This window comes from Neolamprologus brichardi, chromosome 15, assembly GCF_056152115.1.
Source record: "Neolamprologus brichardi isolate AB-2024 chromosome 15, ASM5615211v1, whole genome shotgun sequence".
Taxonomy (NCBI): Eukaryota; Metazoa; Chordata; class Actinopteri; order Cichliformes; family Cichlidae; genus Neolamprologus; species Neolamprologus brichardi.
Genome location: NC_142118.1, coordinates 3,839,141 through 3,861,071, shown reverse-complemented (window position 1 = coordinate 3,861,071; position 21,931 = coordinate 3,839,141). Strand labels below are relative to the sequence as shown.

The 21,931-nt window shown below is 43.8% G+C and overlaps 2 protein-coding genes across 6 annotated transcripts in view; one reads left to right on the top strand and one right to left on the bottom strand.

Moving 5' to 3' along the window:
- Nucleotides 1–12,622, top strand: part of klhl29 (kelch-like family member 29) — a 280,861-nt gene extending 268,239 nt beyond the window's left edge. For all 5 annotated transcript variants that reach the window (XM_087852069.1, XM_087852071.1, XM_087852070.1 and 2 more), the window contains 2 exons: nucleotides 8,217–8,361; nucleotides 11,105–12,622. In XM_087852069.1, coding sequence (XP_087708195.1) covers nucleotides 8,217–8,361; nucleotides 11,105–11,288 — 329 coding nt within the window. In that variant the 3' untranslated portion in view covers nucleotides 11,289–12,622. The remainder of the gene's footprint in view (nucleotides 1–8,216; nucleotides 8,362–11,104) is intronic.
- A 1,369-nt stretch (nucleotides 12,623–13,991) lies between these two features.
- atad2b (ATPase family AAA domain containing 2B) overlaps nucleotides 13,992–21,931 on the bottom strand; it is a 71,272-nt gene continuing 63,332 nt past the window's right edge. The window contains exon 28 of the mRNA XM_087851830.1: nucleotides 13,992–17,607. Coding sequence (XP_087707956.1) covers nucleotides 17,566–17,607 — 42 coding nt within the window. The 3' untranslated portion in view covers nucleotides 13,992–17,565. The remainder of the gene's footprint in view (nucleotides 17,608–21,931) is intronic.

The following is a 21,931-nucleotide window of genomic DNA, read 5'->3' as shown; positions in this document are numbered from 1 at the left end:
TGATTTTAGCGAGGCGGCGAGCGCTCCTTGAACAACCCCCTGCTTCCCTCCGTTGCTCTCCATCTCTAATCTCTCTGTTCATCTCTCCGTCTCACCCCTACACCCCCCAACTCCGTCTCTCATGGTCTCTCCGCACCATCTTATCAACTGACACAAATATTTTTTACAATTTTTTGCAGCTGTGTGTGTGTGCGCGCGTCTATGTGTGTGTGTTTTCCCCCTGCGTGCACCGTCTCCCGCGTGGGCTGCAAATGGGTTTCACAAACACTTATCAGGACGGACTTCCCATCTCTCGCAGAGTGAAAAATAATATTACTCGTGCCAAAAATAGTGCCTTCAACAAGTCTATTGAGATACGCGGGGTCTCTGCAGCTTCGTTCATCCAGAGCTTCCTTTGTCTTCAGCGTGTCTCTCTCTGCTGAGCAGTATATGGTCTGAAGATCATAACAGAGCACCTTCACATGTAGTAAGCTATTTATGAAGTCTCATTACTTCATTCTCCAAAGGTCAGCTCACCTAAATTACCAAAATGCCACGGTTTTCTGCTTCCATCTCAGAGAAGAAGAAAAATCAGCGTGTAACATGTTTTTAAAAAGGTCAATCAAAGACCCCTTTAATATATCCGTTCTAGTGGAGCTGAAACATAACATAGGCAGGCAATCACTCCTGCCTCAGCTTCACAAGTCTTTCCTTCTCTTTCTAATATCAGTGTTTCAAATATGAGCGATAACCCCCCGCTTAGAGTCGTGTCATTAAAGGAACAGTTTTTATATATTTATGTCATGCAGCCTTTTTTTAATCACTGCTTAAAAGAAATTAAGAGAACCCCTAAATCACACATGACTGAAAAAATCAAAAATTCAAGTTGAAAATCTCTACAGCGATGTGTAAAAACGACATAACAGTCAAATGAGAGCAGATGGTATCCTGGGGATTCTCCTCCCAGACCTGGATTGGAGCAGAACGTAGCTCCTGGACAGTCTGTGGTGATATTTGGATGCACCCCATACATAATATCCAAGAGGTTGCAATTGGATTCATGTCCTCAGGACGTGAGGGCCTGTCAGTGGCATCGATGCCTTTGTCAGCCACAGGAGGAAACCGGGGCCCAGCACAAAGCACAAGGTCTGACCCCGACAGCAGTCAGGGTACCGTCGGCTAACATATGGAAGTCTGCGTCTCCTCAGACCATCACTGACCCACTGCCAAACCAGTCATGTTGGACGATGGCACCGTAATGTTCACCACGGGATCTCCAGACCTTTTCACGTCTGTCACATGTGCTCAGTGTGAACCTCCTCTCATCTGTGAAGAGAACAGGCAGCTACGGTGGACGTGCCAATTCTGGTGTTCTCTGGCAAATTCGGTGCTATGCCGCGAGCACAGAGCCATTAAACAATATTGGATCTTTATACCCTCATGAGAAAGATGCACGACTAGCCTGCTGCAGGTCATGTTGTAGGGCTATGGCAGCGCTCTTACTGCTCCTCCTCACGCAAAACAGCAGATATTGGTCCGGCTCTCCTCGTGTCACAGCCCACTTCCTGTTTCTTATCTCCTCCACACTCTCGAGACAGTGCTGGTAGATGCAGTAAACCTTCCTGGGACAGCATGTGTTGATGTGTCATCCTGGAAGAGCTGGACTACCTGTGTAACCCGGCAGATTCTGTCTCATACAATCAGTAGTGACGAGGATACAAGCAAAAAGCAAAACTGAGAAAAATCAATGAGGGGAAAAAAAAGTAGATATCAGCGGTTTGTGAGCACCACCTGCAAAACCATTCCCTTCAGGTGGTTGTCTCTGCAGTGCACCTCACTTTCATTTGAACCAAATCAGGTGCAATGGACTCACATTGATTTGTGTTCCCTTCATTTTTTTTTCTTTTTGTGTTCCTGCCTTGTCGCTGCTGTCACAGACTGCTGACAGCAATGAGCCTGAAAGCGATGACCAATGGCTCGACATTAGCTAATTACAGATCACCATTCCTTGACAATGTCCTTCAACACGCAAACGGCAGAAATATCGACCCATCCAGATCTAAAGCTGATAAATCAGTGTGCACTTTTGAACACTTTTCACCTGGCAGCAGTGAACAGGGAGGGAACCCTCACAGGATGGATATTAAGCTTCACTGAGGCGGGGATCTGGGAAAGGCATCACTGTCTCGTTGTTTTTTATGATTTTCTGTTTTAGTTGAGAGGTCATCTAAATATTTGCGGCTAGAAACAGACGGAAAGTTGACAGACCTTGTGCTGCAGGATTATCCAGAATGTTAGAGGGGTGTTTAACCCTTCATGGGGTCTGCAGGCCGGTCACATGACTAAAAACTATGAATTGTGTTCTTACTAAATGTAGCAGATGTCTATCGACCAAACAGTTTGTCCAACCAAGTCTTGGCCACAACTCTTTGATAGATTTCTGTTGAAAATCTGCACAAAGCTGCAGGACTGACACGCCAGTTAACCTCTCGAGCTTGCTGTTAGCATGCTAACACAGTAAATTAAGTATGTATGCATGGTGTTCAGCAGATGCATGTTTGGAGTGGATACGAACGCTGATGCTGGCAAATACTGCCGTGCACATATATTCTCATAAAACCCTATTAGCGTTGCTGTCGTTCCTGATGACAGAAGTGATATATGAGGCTTTTTAGGGGCTTTTTCTTTCTTCTCATTTTTGTTAACTAATCTGTGCTGCAAAAAAACAAACTGTTCACAGCATGTTCTTTGAGGGAAAGAAATGAGGCAGTAATTGTAGAAATATGAAGCATAAATGAGAATATTTTTCCACAAAAAAAACAAAAAAACAAACTAAATTCATGTTTGAAATCTTAGAAGCTTTAACAAAAAATTAAGTTTACAGCATCTTTACGTGCAGTTTCGTACCGAAAAGCATTAACGTGGCACAGCAGGACTTAATCCACAACAAATGACCAACCAAAGTCAAGGATGTCGTCTCACAGGTACATTTGTCGTAACTTTAAATTCTTAAAATTACAACCAGCGAAGCTCCTGATGATTACAGCCTTTTTGAACTTTTGAACTTGCTGTTCTCTTTGCTGTTAAAGCGTGGGGAGTCACCATGCCAAGATCAAAAGAGCCTCTTTGAGGATTTTGAGGAAAATGCTGGAGAATGCCTGTGGGTCTCACTTATGGAACGTTAAAAAGATCTACAAATCATTTGAAATGGATCGTTCCACCGTGAGAAGAATCATCAGCGAGCTGCTCCAACCTGAGTTAACCCGCCGACGTCCCCCAGCTGACAGACGGGTCCCCGTCGACCGGTAGACTCCAAAAGCCCGGGAGCAGGAGCGCCGCCGCCCAGGTCTCTCTGTCGGGATACCGACCGTTTCCCCCGAATGACGTAACGGCAGACCGGCCGCGGCCCTCGAGAGCGCCATTTACAGAGGTGGAGGAAGAGGAAGGGAAAGTGACAGAGCGAGAGGAGGTGGAGAAGGTGGAGTGTTTCCATAGCGACCTAATTGGACATGCACCCATCATGCTGAATTAAAGTGCATCATCCTCTTTCAGCTATTTCGGCCCATCATTTCAAAGGCAGCTCTTATTCTCCTCACACTGCATAACATTGTGTGTGACGAGGGAGGCAAAAAAAAAGGGAGAACTTTTCGCTGCTCCAATTACCTTGTTGTGATCTTATCTAAGCTACTGGCAGAGAGAACTGACGCTTCTTTGTCCTTTTCCCTCACGCTCTCTGGTATGATACAGCGAGCTGGAGTGGATCACCTCATCCTCCGTCGTTTGGAGGAGAACGTCTTGTTTATGCCTTGTTTGCGTTTCTTCCTGCGATCGGCCGCACATTTCAGCGTCGATGTAATGCCGCTGCGGCTTTGTGATGGAGGCTGCTGTTTGGCTTTTTATCAGAGACTGCGGTCTTGTCTACATCTGTACAGCAAACAGTATTGGTCTGATTGAGTGAATTGTTCTTTACTCTATTTGTGTGGGTTATTGTTGCTGTGTGCTGGTTTTACAGCGTCGGATATCTGCTGCCGGTGTTGATGCAGGAACGAGATAGGGAAGAACAAGGTGTTTGTTGAGACAGCAGCTACACAATTCATCATACCCGTGTGCGCGTGTGTGCGTTTTCTTTTGTTTGATGTCCTTGACCTCAGCCCGGGGGGAACCCAGGCTTGGTGACTAAGCTGTTTTATCAAGGTGTGGGAGAGTGTGTCAGCCCATGTTGCCCCGCAGGCACAGCTATACTTCTATCACCGCTGCAGAGTTAAAACCTTGTTTTGTTGCCTCTTTTTATTCATTTTTTATGTAGAACGTGGTCAGCTGTGGATTCCTGGCTGAGCTCTCTAACCTTCCAGCTGCGAAAGCAGACAAAATCTATTGTGATATTTCAAGAATAGCAAAGTCCATCTCAAAATTGAAAAGTTTTCAGCTGACACAGACAGATTGCGCTCCCTTTACTGTATCTCAATGTTGTTTCAGCGAAAAATGACTCGTTTTCTGCAACGAAGGCCAAGGGATGAGAACAAAACCAAAGCGGTGGAAGAGAAGTGGAACCCCAGCAGCAGTCCTCTGAGGCTTGCCAAACAAGAACTATGAGATTTACCTGCCTGGTACTCCTCCAAGCACTCAAACTCGGTGCTTACTGTTAGTCCGCTAGAGAGAGGCAGGAAGTGATGGCAAGAGTTTCAATGGGGGGAAAAGAGAGGAAGGTTTTTCCTTTGAGAGCATCCTGTTATTATTCTGCCTCAGGCACAGAGCAGAGAGAAATGAGTGTTCTGTGTTTATGGGACCTAACACAAAACATCATGTACACACGTTTACGCTGGCACACACACATACGCTCAGGAAGACTGGCAGCAGCATATCAATGAGACGAGGAAGGTAAAAGAAGAAAATAAACACGTCTGGCAGAATGTGAGGAGGACCAATCAGTGGCAACTTGTTTCTCAAGGGCAGAAATTGAGGCTGACGCCTCAGATGGTTGCAGTGGAACTCAAGATTGCATTTCACTCTACGTAAATGATTGCAGGATCGTCATATGTGAATAATACTGTATTTTTCAACCACAATAGAAGCGTAGTCTGTCTCTGTCAGTCTACAAGTGAGATAGTTCAACAACTGCTGAATGATATGCCATGAAATTTCATGCAGACACTGGTCCCAGGAGGATGAATCATTCGTGACTTTGGTGATCCTCTTTTTCTCTAGCACTCATATGAGTTTGGTATTTGAGATTTTAAGTGAAATATTTCAACAACTCTTCGAGTGCTTTTTGGAAAATGTGCAAGGACTAACTTTGATGAGCTCTTAATTTTTCTTTTGAACTCTTCATCAGCTCCATTACTTAAGTTTCTGGAGCTAATTAGCAAATGTTAGCATGCCACCACTGAACTAAGATGTTGGGTGTTGTAGACATTACACCTGCTTAACATTAGCAAACGTGGATGTAGCCGTTATGTAGTTACCCACAGCTGTGTGCAGGACCATTTAAAACTTTGCATTTGGTATTTTTAGCTTAATGTAATCATATTTGAAAGGGAGGATAGCACAACTCAACACAATTGTAGCCTTATATAAGATTTTGGCTAGCGAAAAAAAGGCTCAAACAAAATGTTCTTATCAGAAAAAACAAGATCACCCAACGCTGAGCCCTTGAATATTTTTTTAGGTTATTTGATAGAAAAAAAGGACAATCTGCCTAACTTCATTTTATGTATGTGGTTAGAGATCAGCAGTATATGTAGCACACCAAGCCCTTATCGTCCTCTTCATCCTGAACTGCAGTTAGGGCTCTAACACACCAAAACATGTCTAAACATGCTAATTTATTCCAGAAACTGTCATAATTGTTGTCAGCAGTTCAGACATGCGACTGACCCGTCTCCAGATAGCTAACAACGAGCCAGCAAAATGATAACATTAGCTAGTTATAAGCTAACAATTAGCCAGCTAATGTTAGGCTCGAGTATCCTAAAACTCACACTTTACCTCTAATAAACTGTTTAACTACATTCTCACATCATATGAGAGTTTATTTGCTGAGTGTTGACTTGAACAATGTTAAGAATAAGAACAATACTCTGATATGGATCATCCGCTATTTGTATGACAATTGAAAAGCCTGATGGCTGTGGGTGCGAATCATTTTCTGTATCTATCAACTAAGAGAGAGCTAGCAAACCTAGATGTTAGAGACACTTAAAAACACAGGTTTTTCTAATAGATGCTAACAGCAGCTAACAGAGGCTAACAGCAGCTAACAAAGGCTAACAGCAGCTAACAGAGGCTAACAGCAGCTAAGAGTTTACCAGCGGAAAAGTTCAGGATATGCTCAACAACTCACCTCAGTATTACTGTCATCAGACAAATTTAGCTTCTCTGACACAACTTGACTCGTTTCACAATCTGCTCCACTGTAAATAAATGTGGCCGCATATTGACAGCTGAGGCAAACAGCCGACTGACAGCCTACATTCACTACAGATGGACGGCGACCAGAGACGGGTGTCTTACAGTGGATTATACACATGAAAGTAGAACTTGGTCAACTGCAATCTACTGACATCTAGTGATGAAATTTTACACACTGTAACTTTTAACTAACATAATAAAAGATCAACGTAGCTGTTTTGTAGTTACCCACGGGTTTGTGGACTACAATTTTACAAAAGGCTTTGCATGTGGTATTTTTTTTCACTTAACGTCACTATATTTGGGCAAGAGTCATCAGCTACTTGGTTAACTGTAAATAACTGTAGCATTAAAAAGGAGTCAAAAAAGATTTTTGACTATTGAAAAAGTGGCTCAAATAAAATATTCTTACCACAAAGACGGGACCTTTTAGTACAACCGAATAATAAAAACACCCCACCAGAATCTCAGAATGTCTAAGCCCTTAAATATGCACATCTTCAAGCTTTACTAAAGTTTTAATGAGTTTTTTGTACCAGGCTGTACATGTTTATTTCTGCTGTAAAGCTAAGCATTAGAGTCTAGAGGGACTGACTTACTTTTGGAGCTAACCTTAAGTGGCCATTCCAGCAGCTTAAGTTTTTGGCACTTTCTCGTTGGCTTCATTTTTCAACCCAGGAGGTTGGCACTTGCTGCCATTATCATTTATTTCAAAGCAGCACTATATACACAGAGCCCCAGCATGGCAGCGCGCTCCTAGAGCACATAATGCAGCACAGCCAATTCAATAATCATCAGCAGCAGCACCTCTGAACTCCAGAGCTGACCTTTTAATGAAATATGCCAGTCTCCTCTCAGCAAAAGGTAAGAGGAAAGGGGAGCTGGATCAAACACAAAGGTGAGGCTTTTTAGGGCTGCCAGCGCCGCCTTTATTAAGGCATCAGGCTCGAATCCTCCCGGTGCCTGTTTGCGATGAGGGATGCCCGTCCACTGTGGCAGAAAACGGGAGGACAGCAGCTTACGGCCAAGTATCCGTGCATTATTCATGCTGCTTGTAAATTGGCCAGCTGCAGTCTGCTAGAGAGAAATTGCCAGGAGTTTGAAATACATTTCCTCTTCCCGCACAGCAGGGCCACTGCTCGCAAACTCCTGGTTTCCAGCCGGCATCGTTACGCGCAAACCACTGTTTCATTTTGTTTCCCATCATCTATACCTCTGCAGCGGTGCTGCTTCAATGCCTCTACTTTCCTCGCGCGCCATATACAGTGTCAGAGTGAATTATACACCATGCACAGTATGCAGTATCCCACCTGTTCACTCATGTATTGCCAATACATGCGCACATTGCTTTTTCTTTTCCTTATTTTTGGTTCTTTATAAATCTACGGAGGTGCCACAGGGCCTAATGCAATTGTGAATTATTGGGACTTAGGTAACTCTTTTATATTGCTTCTAAGCCCAAACATATTTTGGAGTGGAACCCAATAAAGCCACCGTGATTTATGAACTCTGCTTTTTCATCGGTTTTGGTATCCACTCTGTTTTTTTGTTTTTTCCAAAGCAATCTTGAGTGGGGCATATCTGTAAAGTGATAAGTAGAATGTTGATGATGATCGTTTTTGCATGCGCTGCGGGGACCAGGAGGAAGGGTGGGAAAAAAAAGAACAAATTGATGTCATTATACCGAATGGAAATTTCTGCTGTGAGTGAGAATGACATCCAAACGATAGCTCTGTTTTCTCGTTTTTTCAAAATAAAAAATCTCTCCTGTTTTTCCCTCTCCTTTCTCTCTCTGTCTCGCTCCCTTTTTTTGTCTCTCATATCTTTAGATAACAAATACGCCCCTGCAGTGAGCCTAAATGGATTTATATTCATCCTGGGAGGAGCCTACGCTCGAGCTACCACTATCTATGACCCAGACAAAGGCAACATCAAGGCCGGTCCCAACATGAATCACTCTCGGCAGTTCTGCAGGTAAGAGATAATTAATGTAGCGGCACCACACGCAAGTTAAATCCCCCAGTGTGGAATTTAAAAGATTTTTCAAAAGCTCAGAACTGCAGCTCTGTGTTTTGTGAAGCTTTAAGAAAAAAACCCTCTGTGACATTATTAAACAGCCTGAAAACAATCTAAAACTCAATCTTATTAGTAATCTGTCAGTCTTTGTGTCATAACACAGGTAAACGGTCGCACGGGGAAAAAACGTTTTCAGGCCAGTTAATTAAAACTCGAACAACGCCACGGGGCTGACAGCCTTTTCCAACGCGATGCGGCTCGATTGCGAGAATTCTCCCTCGGCGGGAAATTTGCTTTCTAATACGCGAGGCTCGACTGTTAAATCCATCTGATCGGTATCGCCGCCGTCTGTCACAGAGAGAGAGAAACAAGACACATCTGAGGCGGCTTGATTTAATCAACTTTTCTACAGACTGTTTCGAGTTATTAAACTGAAATCTGAGTCATTTAGGTTTTAGTGGAGGCGGAAAGAGGAGGGGGCGGCGTATTTGTGCAGAGAGTCACGTTTGTCTCCTAAGAAAAAGAAAAGAAACAGGAAGAAGTACAACTGCGATCTGCAACTTTCCCACCATTAGCGAGGCCATAATGGCTGATGAAGGGAGAAAAATGAAAATGAACAGCGGTGGGATCACACCCTAATATCCCAGTCAACTCGAGCCACTGAGGTGTGCAGTTGGCTGGATAATGAACTCACGGTTTTCTAGACCCTGAGCCCTTTCTTCTCTCTCTCGCTCCTTTTCTCTCCCCCTTTTCTTTTCCTTGCAGAAGTCGAGAAAATAAATAAATAAAAAAAAGCATGCATGAAATACATTTGGGAGGCAATTACAGACAGTGATCTTATGTGCAAAACGTACACCATAAATCATGTTGTCAGAGTTATTGATAAGCTGCACCAGCACACGCCAGGCAGCTGTTCTGCTACATTTAACTAAGTCTGACACAAGAGAGGGGAGGAGATGCACGGCCGGGGGGGGGGGCGGGATGGGATTTGGGGGGGGGAGGACAACAAACATGCCGCTGTCAGACAGGGAAACTCGGAAAAATATCTGCAGTGCACGCTCCCGCGCAGAAGATGAAGTCTAGGAGGGTCACGATGCAGGAGAGCAGATATTTTCCCCTGGCTGCGTCCGGCCCTCTGCAGGCCCTGCACCTCCCCTCTGTTTATCAGGAAGAGCAGCCTCCAGGCTTCGCCCCGCGCTCTCCATTTTGGATCAGCTGTGCTTTTCTCTCTGAGTAGATTTAGGCTTTATGTAATAATCTTTTTTTTCTCCCTTCTCCTCTCGCGGTCCTAACAGCGCTGTGAATTTGTGCAGTAGGACGGCATGTTGCTCGCCGCGTGCGAGCGCGTCTGTGTGTTTGAGCGTGCACCTTATGTAAATGCAGATCGTTCCAAAGCCCAATAGGAGTACAAAGCCCTAATCAGCTTACGGCCCAAGTTTTAATCCTCTCCGCACACAAACTCCTGTTTCTGTTTCTCATATCAAACGAGCACATTTGTACAGATATTTGCTTTTCACTAGGTTTTTTTCCCCCCCCTCCTCTCTCTCACCCTCGAGAGAGAATGTAATGTGTGAGATTTTATGTATTTTTTTTTAATATAAATTAATCCACCTCACCCTTCCCCAACCCACCCGCCCACCTTAGCCCATGTTGTCGAGAGCAAGTGCGAGTGATGTCAATAATCCCAGGCGTGGCCCCCAGCGTGACAATCAGCATGTTTGCGGAGATGCCGTCTTTGTGTGGCTTTGTTGTCTCGTCGTGATTAACGCCACCGACAATATTTCTGCCGCTGTGACTCAGAGCTAGCTTTATCAAAGCAGCTCATACTTGCACTGAGCTACTTATCTTCCTGACACTGATTACCTCTCATTACTGTTCAGTCCTAACAGTCGATGCGCGCGTAATGCTCGCTTTCCTGTACAAAAGCAAGATTTGTCAATCTTTTAGATTTCACTTAAAGGTGACTGGGCGGCACAGTCAGTTACAGATGTGTCGTTTTTGTACTAAAGCTACTTTCGGCTGCTCCTTTCTTGTTTTTACACCGGATGCGATCCCAAAGTTTGCGTCTCCTCCCAGGATTTAATCGGGGATCTTTCGCTTGCTCGGCTAATTTGTAACCCACTGCACTATGGAGCCACACAGTTTGGTGTAGCACCGTAGACGAACTTGCACAGCAGCTACTCTTAAAAACCCCATGACTCAGTGGCACAATAGTAACTTGAAGTAGTAGCTTGCTCCCTCACATTGTTGCACAGGAATCTTTGGCCCACAGCGCTGCTTTAGTTCATTGAGGCCATGCACAGCTCTCTTTAAGGTCCCACCAGTGCACTTTAAACGGGTTGACATCTGGACTTTGATCGGGCCATTGCAACATGCGGATTCTTTTCTTTTTCAGCCATTCTGTGGAACAGTCAACAGCTTTTACCACTTTATGTTGTCTGTTAGAGGCAGATTTCGCCTCCAACAGATGTTATAGAAAAGCAGTGAATGGCTGTTGCTTTGATTAGTTTAGTTTGTTTTTTGCGAGGTAGACATGAGAGGATTCAGTATTGCATATAGTTTAGTTGAGCATCAGGGAAACTAATAGCTTGCTATCAAATGGGAACACAATAACTTTTTATATCGTGTTCAAATTTAGAAAAATGTCACTTTTCCTGCATCCGATCCTTGATTCCAAAGAAAATTATGTCTTTTTATGCAGCGCCGTCATTCTGGATGGGAAGATCTACGCCACGGGAGGCATCGTGAGCAGCGAGGGTCCAGCCCTCGGCAGCATGGAGACATTTGACCCTTGCACCAACACTTGGACACTCTTGCAGTCACTGCCCTGCCCGCTCTTCAGACACGGCTGCGTGGTCATCAAAAAGTATATCCAGAGTGGCTGAGGGTGGCTCGGACCGGGTCGCACTGGGTCAACGCTTAACACCAGCTGAGCTCCAGTTGTGGGACGACGTGTGACAGCAGCTTCGAGACGGGCGATCGCTCGCTCGGTCTGCCGGCGACCTCTGGACTTGACGCCAGCATTCATCCACACTGTTGCCCCACATCTGAAGATAAAGTCAAATAAAAACGCCCTGTGCAGAATGTACTCATGTTTAACTACTCAGCCATGTCAGGTGACGATTCCCAACCTCCAGTACTGTATGTGTCATGGTAGTAGTTCATTCTCTGTCATCAAACAGGCACAGGGTCCCTCTTAGTAATTTGAAAACTCCAGGGTTTTTAAATGAAGTCTGTTTCCCCCCCTCTCTGGTACTGCCTTTTGTTTTTTGTTTTCAGTGCATATCTCTGTAAACTCAACACCTTCTTCATTTCCTTTCATATAATCTGACTCAGCTGAAAGCCATTGCAGGTCCAGATTCGTGTCCCTTTGAGTAAATCACACGTTAACAGGCGTAGGTTTCGTAGTCATGCATTTGTGAAAGTTTTTGTGGCATACGAACGTTTTTCCAGTAGCGACATGTGAAGGACAGGAGGGAAAAGCGAAGGGAAGCGACCGTTTTCCTCTTTATCAGTGGATCCGATGAGTTTCTTTCTCCACTGCAACCAGAAGCAAAGATCCAACTGTGCAGATTTATGGGGTAACTTTAAATCCAGATTCAGAACTCTGTGTAACCTGGGCCTTTTTAATGGCTCTCTAAACATTGGAAAAAACTATCAAATCGGGGTCAGGTTGGGTTTAAAAAGAGATTTCTTCCCCCCCTATTTTGTTCTTGTACAATTCCAGTCTGATTGAGATATCATCTGGAGGGTGAGTGGCTTTTTTTCCTCCCTTTATTCACACTGACTTGCTCTCTGGGACAAAGAAAGCACCACACTGAGAGAGAGAAAGCGGGAATTCCTTCTTCCGCTGGCGTCTGATCAGATTCAAGTTGGGACAATTCCTCCGGAAAAAAAAAAGCACAATATTCACCCGCGACTGTTATCATAGATGTTATCTGTTTATCCATGTTTCTTCTGTGTTTCAAGTTCCTCCTTCCCAAATCCGCTTGTTTTATACAATGTTTCATTGCAACCCGCAAATTATGTCGGGTTGGTATTCTGTAAATACAGCGAGGAAATATGTATATTTTAAAACCTGAAGGCAATTCTGTATAAATGTTTTTAGAAAAAAAATGGATAGGCTGAATTGAAAATGGTACGTCTGTAAATCTGTACCCAAAAAGGAAAACTTAACAATTGTTATTATTGAAACCTAATACATATACCAGAATATGAACACATTGTCAAGTCTGTTTTTTATGTGTTGTCCGGTTTAATCAACACTTTAATCAGGGCTCTTAATGCAACAACTGTGAATAGACTTATTAACCTTATTCTGAAAAATCCGTGGCCTGCTTTTTAGTACGGCTTCATCGTTCCGCCAAACTGACTGTATATAAAAGAGCCACAGCCGGCGCGACGTCACACACTGGTTTGTAATCAACAAATGTGGAACTGCCTTCTATCGGAAGGCCACCAGATGGCGATAGCTGCGGTTGTAAAAAAAAAAGATTGCGAGTGTCAAGACCATTAACTGTAGAAAACATGGACGACGCGACCCGTCTCCTACCATTGTGCAAAAATGAAGCCAAAATACCCCGCTTGTGGAGGCTGCCATCTTGCAAATTTGGAGTCAGAGTCTGCGCAGTAGTGACTTGAGGTGGAGCGACTGTGTAACGCTCCTGCCCACACACCTGCTGGACGTGACCGCAAACACGCCCCCCTACACTTTTTACGTAGCCTGGCTGCTCGAGTTTTTTTGCTGGTTTACCGCGACTGACGACTCGTTTAATTAAGGTAAATACAACCATGTCACTGTTATAAAAAAGACACACAGCTTATCATCTTATAGTTCTAAAATCACTCTGTTGTTAATTCGTTAGTTAGATTAGCCGCTAGCATACGCACTGTGTTGGAGGCTTGTTGCTAGCTAGTTATGCTACACACCTGCTACTCTTAATAGTCTTCAACACTTACGGTTTTTTTAAATCCATTTTTAGACAGCTTTTCGTGTTTTCGTAGCGTAAACGCTGGTCCTCCTCTCAGAGCCTACGCTCTATCTGCTATTCGCGAACAGAGATACGCAAGTTTCTCCGTGACTGCAGTTGTCAAAGCTCTTATGATGACGTTTCACCCCAATTTAACATCACCGCGGTAGGAATTAGAATCAAACTTATGGGAAAGGAGACCCCTTGAACATCAATCAGGGTGATGAGAACTATTGAAAACAAAAGAAAGAATCTTTGGAAAAAAATTATCTGAGGAGAATTAATTTATTTTAGTCTGACCCCAGTCCCATCCGCTAACATGAAGGAGGCGGGGTTTATGACCTATACTGCAGCCAGACACCAGGGGGCGATAGAGACGTTTTGGCTTCATTTTTGGGGACCTGTCGCGTCGTCCATGTTTGTCCAGTCAATGGTCAAGACTGATGAGAATAAATAAAACCATCCCATTTTAATATGGGAGTCTGAGGGTTAACTCCTTTTCAAATCCAGCCTCAAGTGGCCATCAAAGGTACTGCAGATATTTTAGGCTAATACTTGTCAAAGTTACTTTGAAAAAAACAAAACAAAACAAGCACTTCAAAGTTACAGTTTGCACCTTTATTCAAGTATATCACAGCAGTTTATTTGAGAAATACAGTAAATGTTCCATTTTTCAAATATAACTTACACTAAAGTAACAATTGCGAACAGGTGTGTTAGATACACAAACAGAACTGACAAAGCTATGAAAAGTCTAAATTAACTGAAAGAGAGGGAAGAAAATAATTCAGGATAGAACAAGCCTTTTTCCTTCTGCATACTGGACTAAGTTGTCTCCACTACCAGACAAAAATTGGTTGTTAGTCCAAACTGGCAACAATTTATGATTAAAAAAAAAGAAAAAGCACAATGTATGACATTTGATTACCCATATTTTATACCCCATGGTTTTTCTTTTAAATCCGTAAAAAATAACTCTTGGCAGAAACTGGAGACAAAGTGAACATCATTAACAGAAAGTTGATCTGGTCCTTTTCCTCATAACTGTTTTAAATATTCTAATGCTAGCCTCTTCCAGTATGCCACAGTCTGTAACCACTTTCAACAAAGAAAACATCAGAACAATGAAATAAATAGAAAAGCTGAAAGGGCAAGTTGTCACGTGTTGAAACCTGAGAGACCTGTAAACCCTTTATTCCCCCGTACACGCCAAATAAACCTGCTACACAAACGCTACGCAATTCAGCAAAATCGTTCAAATGGACGCGCAACGCTTCCCGATTCAGACGTACAAAAAGACTGAATGTACTGAATATCAGGTGTAAAACATATTTAATAATAAATATCCAGAATCATGAGATGAAAATAAAAAAACAAAAGACCCGAACACAGTTGGAACACTTGGGAGTAAAAGGCGATGGGTGTGTAAAGAGGCAGAAAATGCTCTCTATAGCTTTTAAGAAGGTATTGGGTGATAACAGGAGCAGATCTGGGACGTCTCCTCAGTGTCAAAGTACGTAAAGTAATCAAAGACAACCTGAAACTAAAGCATCAAATATACAGTCCATGAAATATCCGTAAAATTTATGCAATCATCATCTGGCTCAAATGCAAACATACGTATATAACAATCAGAGAGATATAAACAACTCTTGGATTACTGCAGCAGCCGTGGTTGCGCTGATCTGGTACCTAAGGTGGTACTGTGGATGTTGCAACAGTATTTTGAGTGGGAAGAAAAAAGAAATACTGTTTTTGTACCCAGTAAACAGTTTTCGCTTTAAAATAAATTAAGCTGAGGTAGCATTGGTTTTTTATTCCCCTCTGCAGTAGTCCAAGTGCTAACCTGCCATTGCCAGTTTGCATACGCTCGTTAGATTTTTTTGCCACCTTGAATCGGAGAAAAGGCAGAGGTGAGCTGGGGTTAGAGTTGCACCGAGAGGTTTGAGGACCGGACGAGAGAGTGCACTGAAAGAGATGAAGAAAGACGACGGGGGTAGAGGGGTAGGGGAGTGGGGGGCGGGCTTCTTCAGTCTACACCTGTTCAAAATATGGCATCTTCAAAACACACACAGAGAAAAGAAGAAGAAAAATGCCACCTTATAAAGCTTCTGTAAGTATCTTGATTTACTACAGTCGGGAAAACATATTCTGTGTCGGCCACAGGTGAAAATCCAGTTTCGCTTGTCTGACGTTGAAAGAGAAGAGAGCAGAACAGATCCATAAAGTACACGTAAAACAGAAACAAGTAATGCTTTTTACACACTTTAGTGACGGGCACTGCCTAGAATGGCCTTTGTTCAGTGTGGATTCACAACACATGTAAAAACAATTCAAGCAAAGCGTTTTTATAAAAAAAAAAAATATGTAGAAAAAAGTTACAAAATATAAAACATAACAAAGTTTTTTAGGATTAATAGAACATTTTTGAAACAGAATGCCGGTGAACAGGCACAGTTATGTCAGCACCTTTTGAGTGAGTGAGATAAAACTTGGCACGATGAATCCTTTGATTTGCTTTATTTCATTTATTCCTTTTTTTTTTATCTTTTTTTTTTTTGCATATTTTTAAAAAAAGAGAAAGAGGGAAAAAAAACTGAAGGCCGGTGTCACCAACCTCTCCTTCCACCTGCTGTCCTGCTCAGGTGGAGACTGACCTTCGCCGACTGGTCTGAGGTTTTATTACAGAAACATGAATAAATTTAAATATTTGAACATCATCTGAGATGTATTTGACCACAACACTGTTTCCACTTATTTCTTGACCAAAGAGTTCAAAATTAACTAGAGGTGAATAACGTAGATATGTTGAACCGATCTAATGGCGGTAAGATAATCGTTTTTAGTCGTCGTTGCCTCAAGGTCCCCGTGACCTCGGTGGTAAATACCCTCCCTCCCCAACTTGGGAGCCTGTTCATTGTCACGAGTAGTAAAAACAAATATCCTGCTAAATATACCACTTTCATATGAGGTTTGAAATAAGGCACACGCTAGGCAGTGCAAAAAAGTACAGACGCCTTCCAATTTGTACTGCTTCCAGTTCCTCAGCAGGAGTGTGTCGGTAGGGGGGTTAAAAAAAACGAAAGAAAGGGGGGAAAAAAAATAAAAATCAACTGGCGGGCGCTGCTGGAGCAGGAGGGAAAACATTCATACTGTGAATCTAGTGAAGAGGAGTCGGGGGTTTGCGCTAGCACAACTATTTAGGACATAACAATCCGCTAAGACTGTGAACGCCAGAGGTGGCCTGCCAGCGAATGTTTCGAGTGAGGAGGTTTTTACAGATGACCCCGAGGCGACGCTACGCTTGTTCACCAGTAACTCTGAGACCAGCGCCGAGGGGGCTAACGGCTTTCCACGCTTGATGACCGCCATAATGAAGAGGACATAATTGATTCTAGTCCTGCTGTGCTAACCTCATCGAGTTTGTGTCTACGGTAAAAAACTTCTTTGTAAACTATTCTTCTGGGTGATTGTGGCTCAGATATGGAACTAATCAAGTAGCTAAAAGGGCAGAGAGAAGAGGAAACGAAACAAAAACGACAACGAAAAAGGTCGCACGATAGCGCGGTAACAACTGGCCTGTGATGAAGCGCTCCACTCGAGGGCGGGAGGGCTCGCTGGCGTGGGTCGCCCATTCGCTCCCCGTCCTCGTCTCTTGGCGGCACTCTGCTGTCACACTTCTGCTGGTGAGGGTCTGAGTGAGTGCGTCTGTTTGTAGAAATGCATGCATACTCGTGTCAAGTGTTTCGGCGTGTACGCGCTGCCACGTTGTGATAGGACATCACCCCATCTCTTGGTTTTTCTAGTCGTCCAAACTTAAGAAATCTTCCCGAGAGCAGCACGGATAAAGTTGAGGATAGCACCCGAGTAGCACCAGTGTTGCCTGCCACTGTCGGTTTGTGTGTGTGTGTGTGTGTATAAGTGTGGCTGACACACCTCCAGGGATTTGGTTGTGTAGTATGCGTCTGGATGTGGCCAGGTTCCTGAGACGATAGCACCATTGAATGTCTCTGTCCTCATCCTCGCTTTGTTCCCTCCCAGCGACGAGGAGGGTGCTGGAGTTTCCTGTGTGGTGTTTTTGTGTTGAGGGCTGAAGCTCCTCCACTCGTGCTCACTCAGTTTTGTGTGTGTTGTGTTGTTGTTGTGGTCCCAGGCTGTTCAGGATCTACCTGATGGGTATTTTCTCTCCATTTCACAGGAATGTATCAAAACGCTGGATTCTCGCCTCCATCTCCTGCACAAACAAACAAACACACACACGGAGCTTAGCCTCAACTAACACAGCAAACTCGACTGTGTGTATAAAGCATCTGTGCGGCGCGCTTTCAATATTACTTGGAAATTTCCCACAGCAAACAACAGCTTTCACCATGATAAATGATGTAAAATGAAGGAAAGCTGTGCCTGAATGAGACGGGCGATTTTTCTCAGCGTGAAAACAGCAGTTTGACACTGACTAAATCTGAGCAGAGCCAGAGGAAGAGAGATGGATGTTAGCCTGCACTAGACCATGATTAATGCCTGGAAGATGTTACACTGTGTGTTTCTCTCATCTGAATGGCTGAGTCAGTGCGACACGCGCGGCTACAAGATATCAATTTCAAGAAGTTTAAAGAAAAAAAAGGAAGAAAAACTGCCAACTTTACAGCAGTTTTTTTAACATCTAAACATCAAACTTTTTCCAGCAGAGACCGCAAGTTTTAACAAGCTGAATAATCCATTCATAAACGGATTAGATGATCGATGAAGAAAATAGATTTTCTGTTATTTACTGACTGTATTTGAGCTGTCGGTTTGACAATGCCAAAAACTGAAATTCACTTTTTATTCATTTTATTTCTTCCTTTCAAACGTCAGCTTGGAAATACCACTGAATTTTTTGGACTGATTAGATTTCTGGGCAAGCAGCTGGGCGATAGATGATGAGACCACACTTTTTGTACCGATGCCCTCTTCGCCAGAGGTCGGGGAGGTGCGTGCGGCTCTTTCGACCCCCTTTGGGTGAACACGCTGTGCTCAGGGCTGGTTTATTGCAGACGATGACAGCACATGGAAATGGACTGAAGTCATAATTACATACAAATAGTTTTCATGATTATTCTTTTTATTTCACTGCTATTTTTTATTTGATTAATTTTCCACAAGCTGTGAACTCAAATAGACCTGCGAGGTTATGATATATTTGTTTTTCCACTCTTCTTCTTATTAAGACATCTTATTATTCTTGTATTAAGTATATATATTATTATATATTTGTTACTTGCACCCACACACACACACACGTTTTTCCCCCCTCACATTATTCAGCTAAAAAGGCTCGTTTGATGTTGAAGGTTGCGACCCCTGCTCCAAGCTGAGCTACAGAAATCATCTCTTTAGCAAAGCCATGCCAGTGCATTGCATCTCTTCTCTCTCACTAAACTGTGTGACTCACTCAGCCCCACCCCACCCTCCCTCTGCATATGCAGCCTGCTCTCATGCAGCATGGAGGGAGGATCAGCGCAGCTCCAACAATAAATACAAAACTGAAGCTCTCAAATTTAAGAAGGCAGATGTAATCTTTTAATGGCGCTGAGGAAACCTGTTTGTTTCCAACTGCTCGCTAACCCATGCACCAGTTCAGCCAATCACGTGGCTGCATTTAAGCATCTAGACATGGTCAAGCATCAAATTGGAGAAGAAGTGACTTTGAATGGGGCATGGTTCCAGACGGGCTGGGATTTTCCCCCCACGCAGAGGATGGTGTAAAAAAGAGAAAAGCAGCAGCTCTCTGGACAAAAATGTCTTGTTGAGGAGACTGGCCAGACTGCTTCAAGCTGGTAGGGGGACAACAGTAACTCATTACAATCAATGTATGCAGAAGAGCACGCCGATTACCAGCCCTGTCAGCTTAAAACAGGACAAACGGTGCCTGGTCTGATGAGTCTCGATTTCTGCTGCAACCAACCTGATAATACCTAATAAAGCATTCGGTTCAGATTCAAATTAAGTGTTTAAACACCAAAAGGACACAACAACACAAATGAACCAATCAGGGCTGCAACAGACCAACACCTGTGCTTCTCAGGATAAAATGATTAGTTCTCTCAGTGGATTTGATAAAGCGTCAGTCTCCATTTTTAAGAATTTATCACCGTTTTTCTAATTTAATTTCATTGTGACATGTGTTGAAACGTTTCCGCACAAAGTTTATGGGGCGACCGTGGCTCAGGGGATTGGGAAGCGTATCTGTAACTGTAAGGTCGCCGGTTCGATCCCCAGGCTCTCTGTCCTGGTCGTTGTGTCCCTGGGCAAGACACTTTACCCTACCACCTACTGGTGTTGGCCAGAGGGGCCGATGGCGCGATATGGCAGCCTCACTTCTGTCAGTCTGCCCCAGCTGTGGCTACAACTGTAGCTGCCTCCACCAGTGTGTGAATGTGAGAGTGAATGAATAGTGGCATTATAAAGCGCTTTGAAAAGCGCTGTATAAATCCAATCCATTATTATTATTATGTGTTTTATTTTTGATCCTAAACATTGCCGACATCTCACATGGAACATATACATCATGTATTGCCATTCAGCCTAAAAACGGCGTTTGCTCGGCAGCTCTGCCGTCACCACGCATTACTGTTGGCAGTACCCAACCCAAACAAAAGGGAGTCCGCTTTCACTCTTCCCACCGAAACAGTCCTGCCTGTGTATTTAACGTTCAGCTGACACATCCGAACATGAGACCTAATCTAGCTGGAGCCAGGTAAATTTAATCACGCCAGTGTTCTTCTGCATGAGATTCCAACTTCTCTTGAAACTTCATTTAGAACAACAATTAAGCGCTTAGCACTTCATCACAGCCCCACAGCGATCGACTCCAGGTTGCACGAGCTGTAAAAAGCCAGCAAAGCCAAGAAAGGTGAAGCTTGAATGAAAAAGTCTTCGTGAAAACCTCGACTCAGCCCATGTTTTTAGACACATCTGTGCTTTTAGCACTTTTTTGCTGTGTTTCACTGTAAACACGGGCACATGCAAATGAGCTCTTCACTGCCTTGACGCTTTGCGCCGCTGTGATCTAAAGTTTATCTGCCTGAAGCCCTCGCACGCTGTCATCCCGAGTACACAGCAGACTAACAAGCCCTCACAGCACCTCCCCTTTGTCTCACTGACATAAAGTTAGCCTGTAGCACTCTGTCTCTATCTAGCATGGGTGGATGGTGACTTACATGGTAAAAATGTCTAACCTCTGCACAGCTCAACAGGTCAACTGCAGCCAAACTGCAGTTTTAGGTGTTTTATATCTCACTGGGGCTCTCAACGCCGTGCATGAAAAGAAAAATCCAGCGTAGCATGCTCTCCTCTGTTAACTTTAAATTACTTTGGTGCACCCACCTTGTTTGAACCCATCTTATCTACTCCCACATCACGGTCCCCAACACCCGGGCCTCGGACCGGTACCGTGAGTCGTTTGGTACCGGGCCGCGAGAGTTGAGGCTCAGGTGTGAAATGTATGGTTTTCAGGGTTTTTATCGGTTTTCAGCGTTATTTTGTTGTCGTTTTTATCGTTTACTCGGTTTTCCTGGGTCTTTTCACGTGTGTTATGAATAAATCTTCTCTTTTTTCTGTACCGGTACTAGTTTTATTTTGTTGTATTTATCCGCAACACCTTAAAGGCCGGTCCGTGAAAATATTGTCGGGCATAAACCGGTCCGTGGCGCAAAAAAGGTTGGGGACCGCTGAGCTAAATGCTTGTTGGGGTGTACCAAAGCCCAGTGTAAGATAAATAAAGATCATGTCTGAACTCCATAATAAAATGCTACTTTAATAATGTGCAGGAATCAAAATACGGTGCTGGAAAATGAGCATAATAGTCCACTCTTGAAGCTCAAGTTTAATCAATATTCTAAATATGAAATGCATGCCAGGAACCAATCAAATAGTTCAATGGTCAAATTAGTTTTAGGAACAATTAAGCACTTATTCATGACGCTGCTTTGGCTAAACAAGTAGGAATAAAAGTGTTAATTGACCTGCAGGCCAAAGCCCTCAGCAGTATACACACAAAACTGGCAGAGAATTAACCAACTATTGAGGGGTTTAGTTAACCTGACTGGTATCCTGTTCAGCTTTGGCACAGCACAGATTTAGGTTAAAGGTCAAAGGCCCTTACAAAGTCTTTAATTGCTGTCTGAGACACGAGCAAAATCTGATACCGGGCCAAGGGAAACACATACGCCAATTTGTGGACAGGAACATCGCTTGCGTGTTTCTGTGTACAGAGCAGATACGGTCCCTCTGGCTTTAAACGCAGCGTGCCGTCCGCTCCATCTGCTGAAAAGGTCAGCTCTTCAGGAAGACTGAGACGAGCCGTGCCCAGAGGAGGACGGCGAGAACGTAAGGGAGACAAATGTATGGACGCGCTCCATTTCACTCAGCTCTACAACTCGGACATAAATACAGAGAGTTGCAACGGCGTGCAACGTTAAGTTGCCTCCAAAAAGGCTGCAGCCTAATACTCTGGACCACCTCGGTGTGCATGTGTGTGCTCGTGGTTTTGCATTCTCAAGGGAATTACAAGGAGA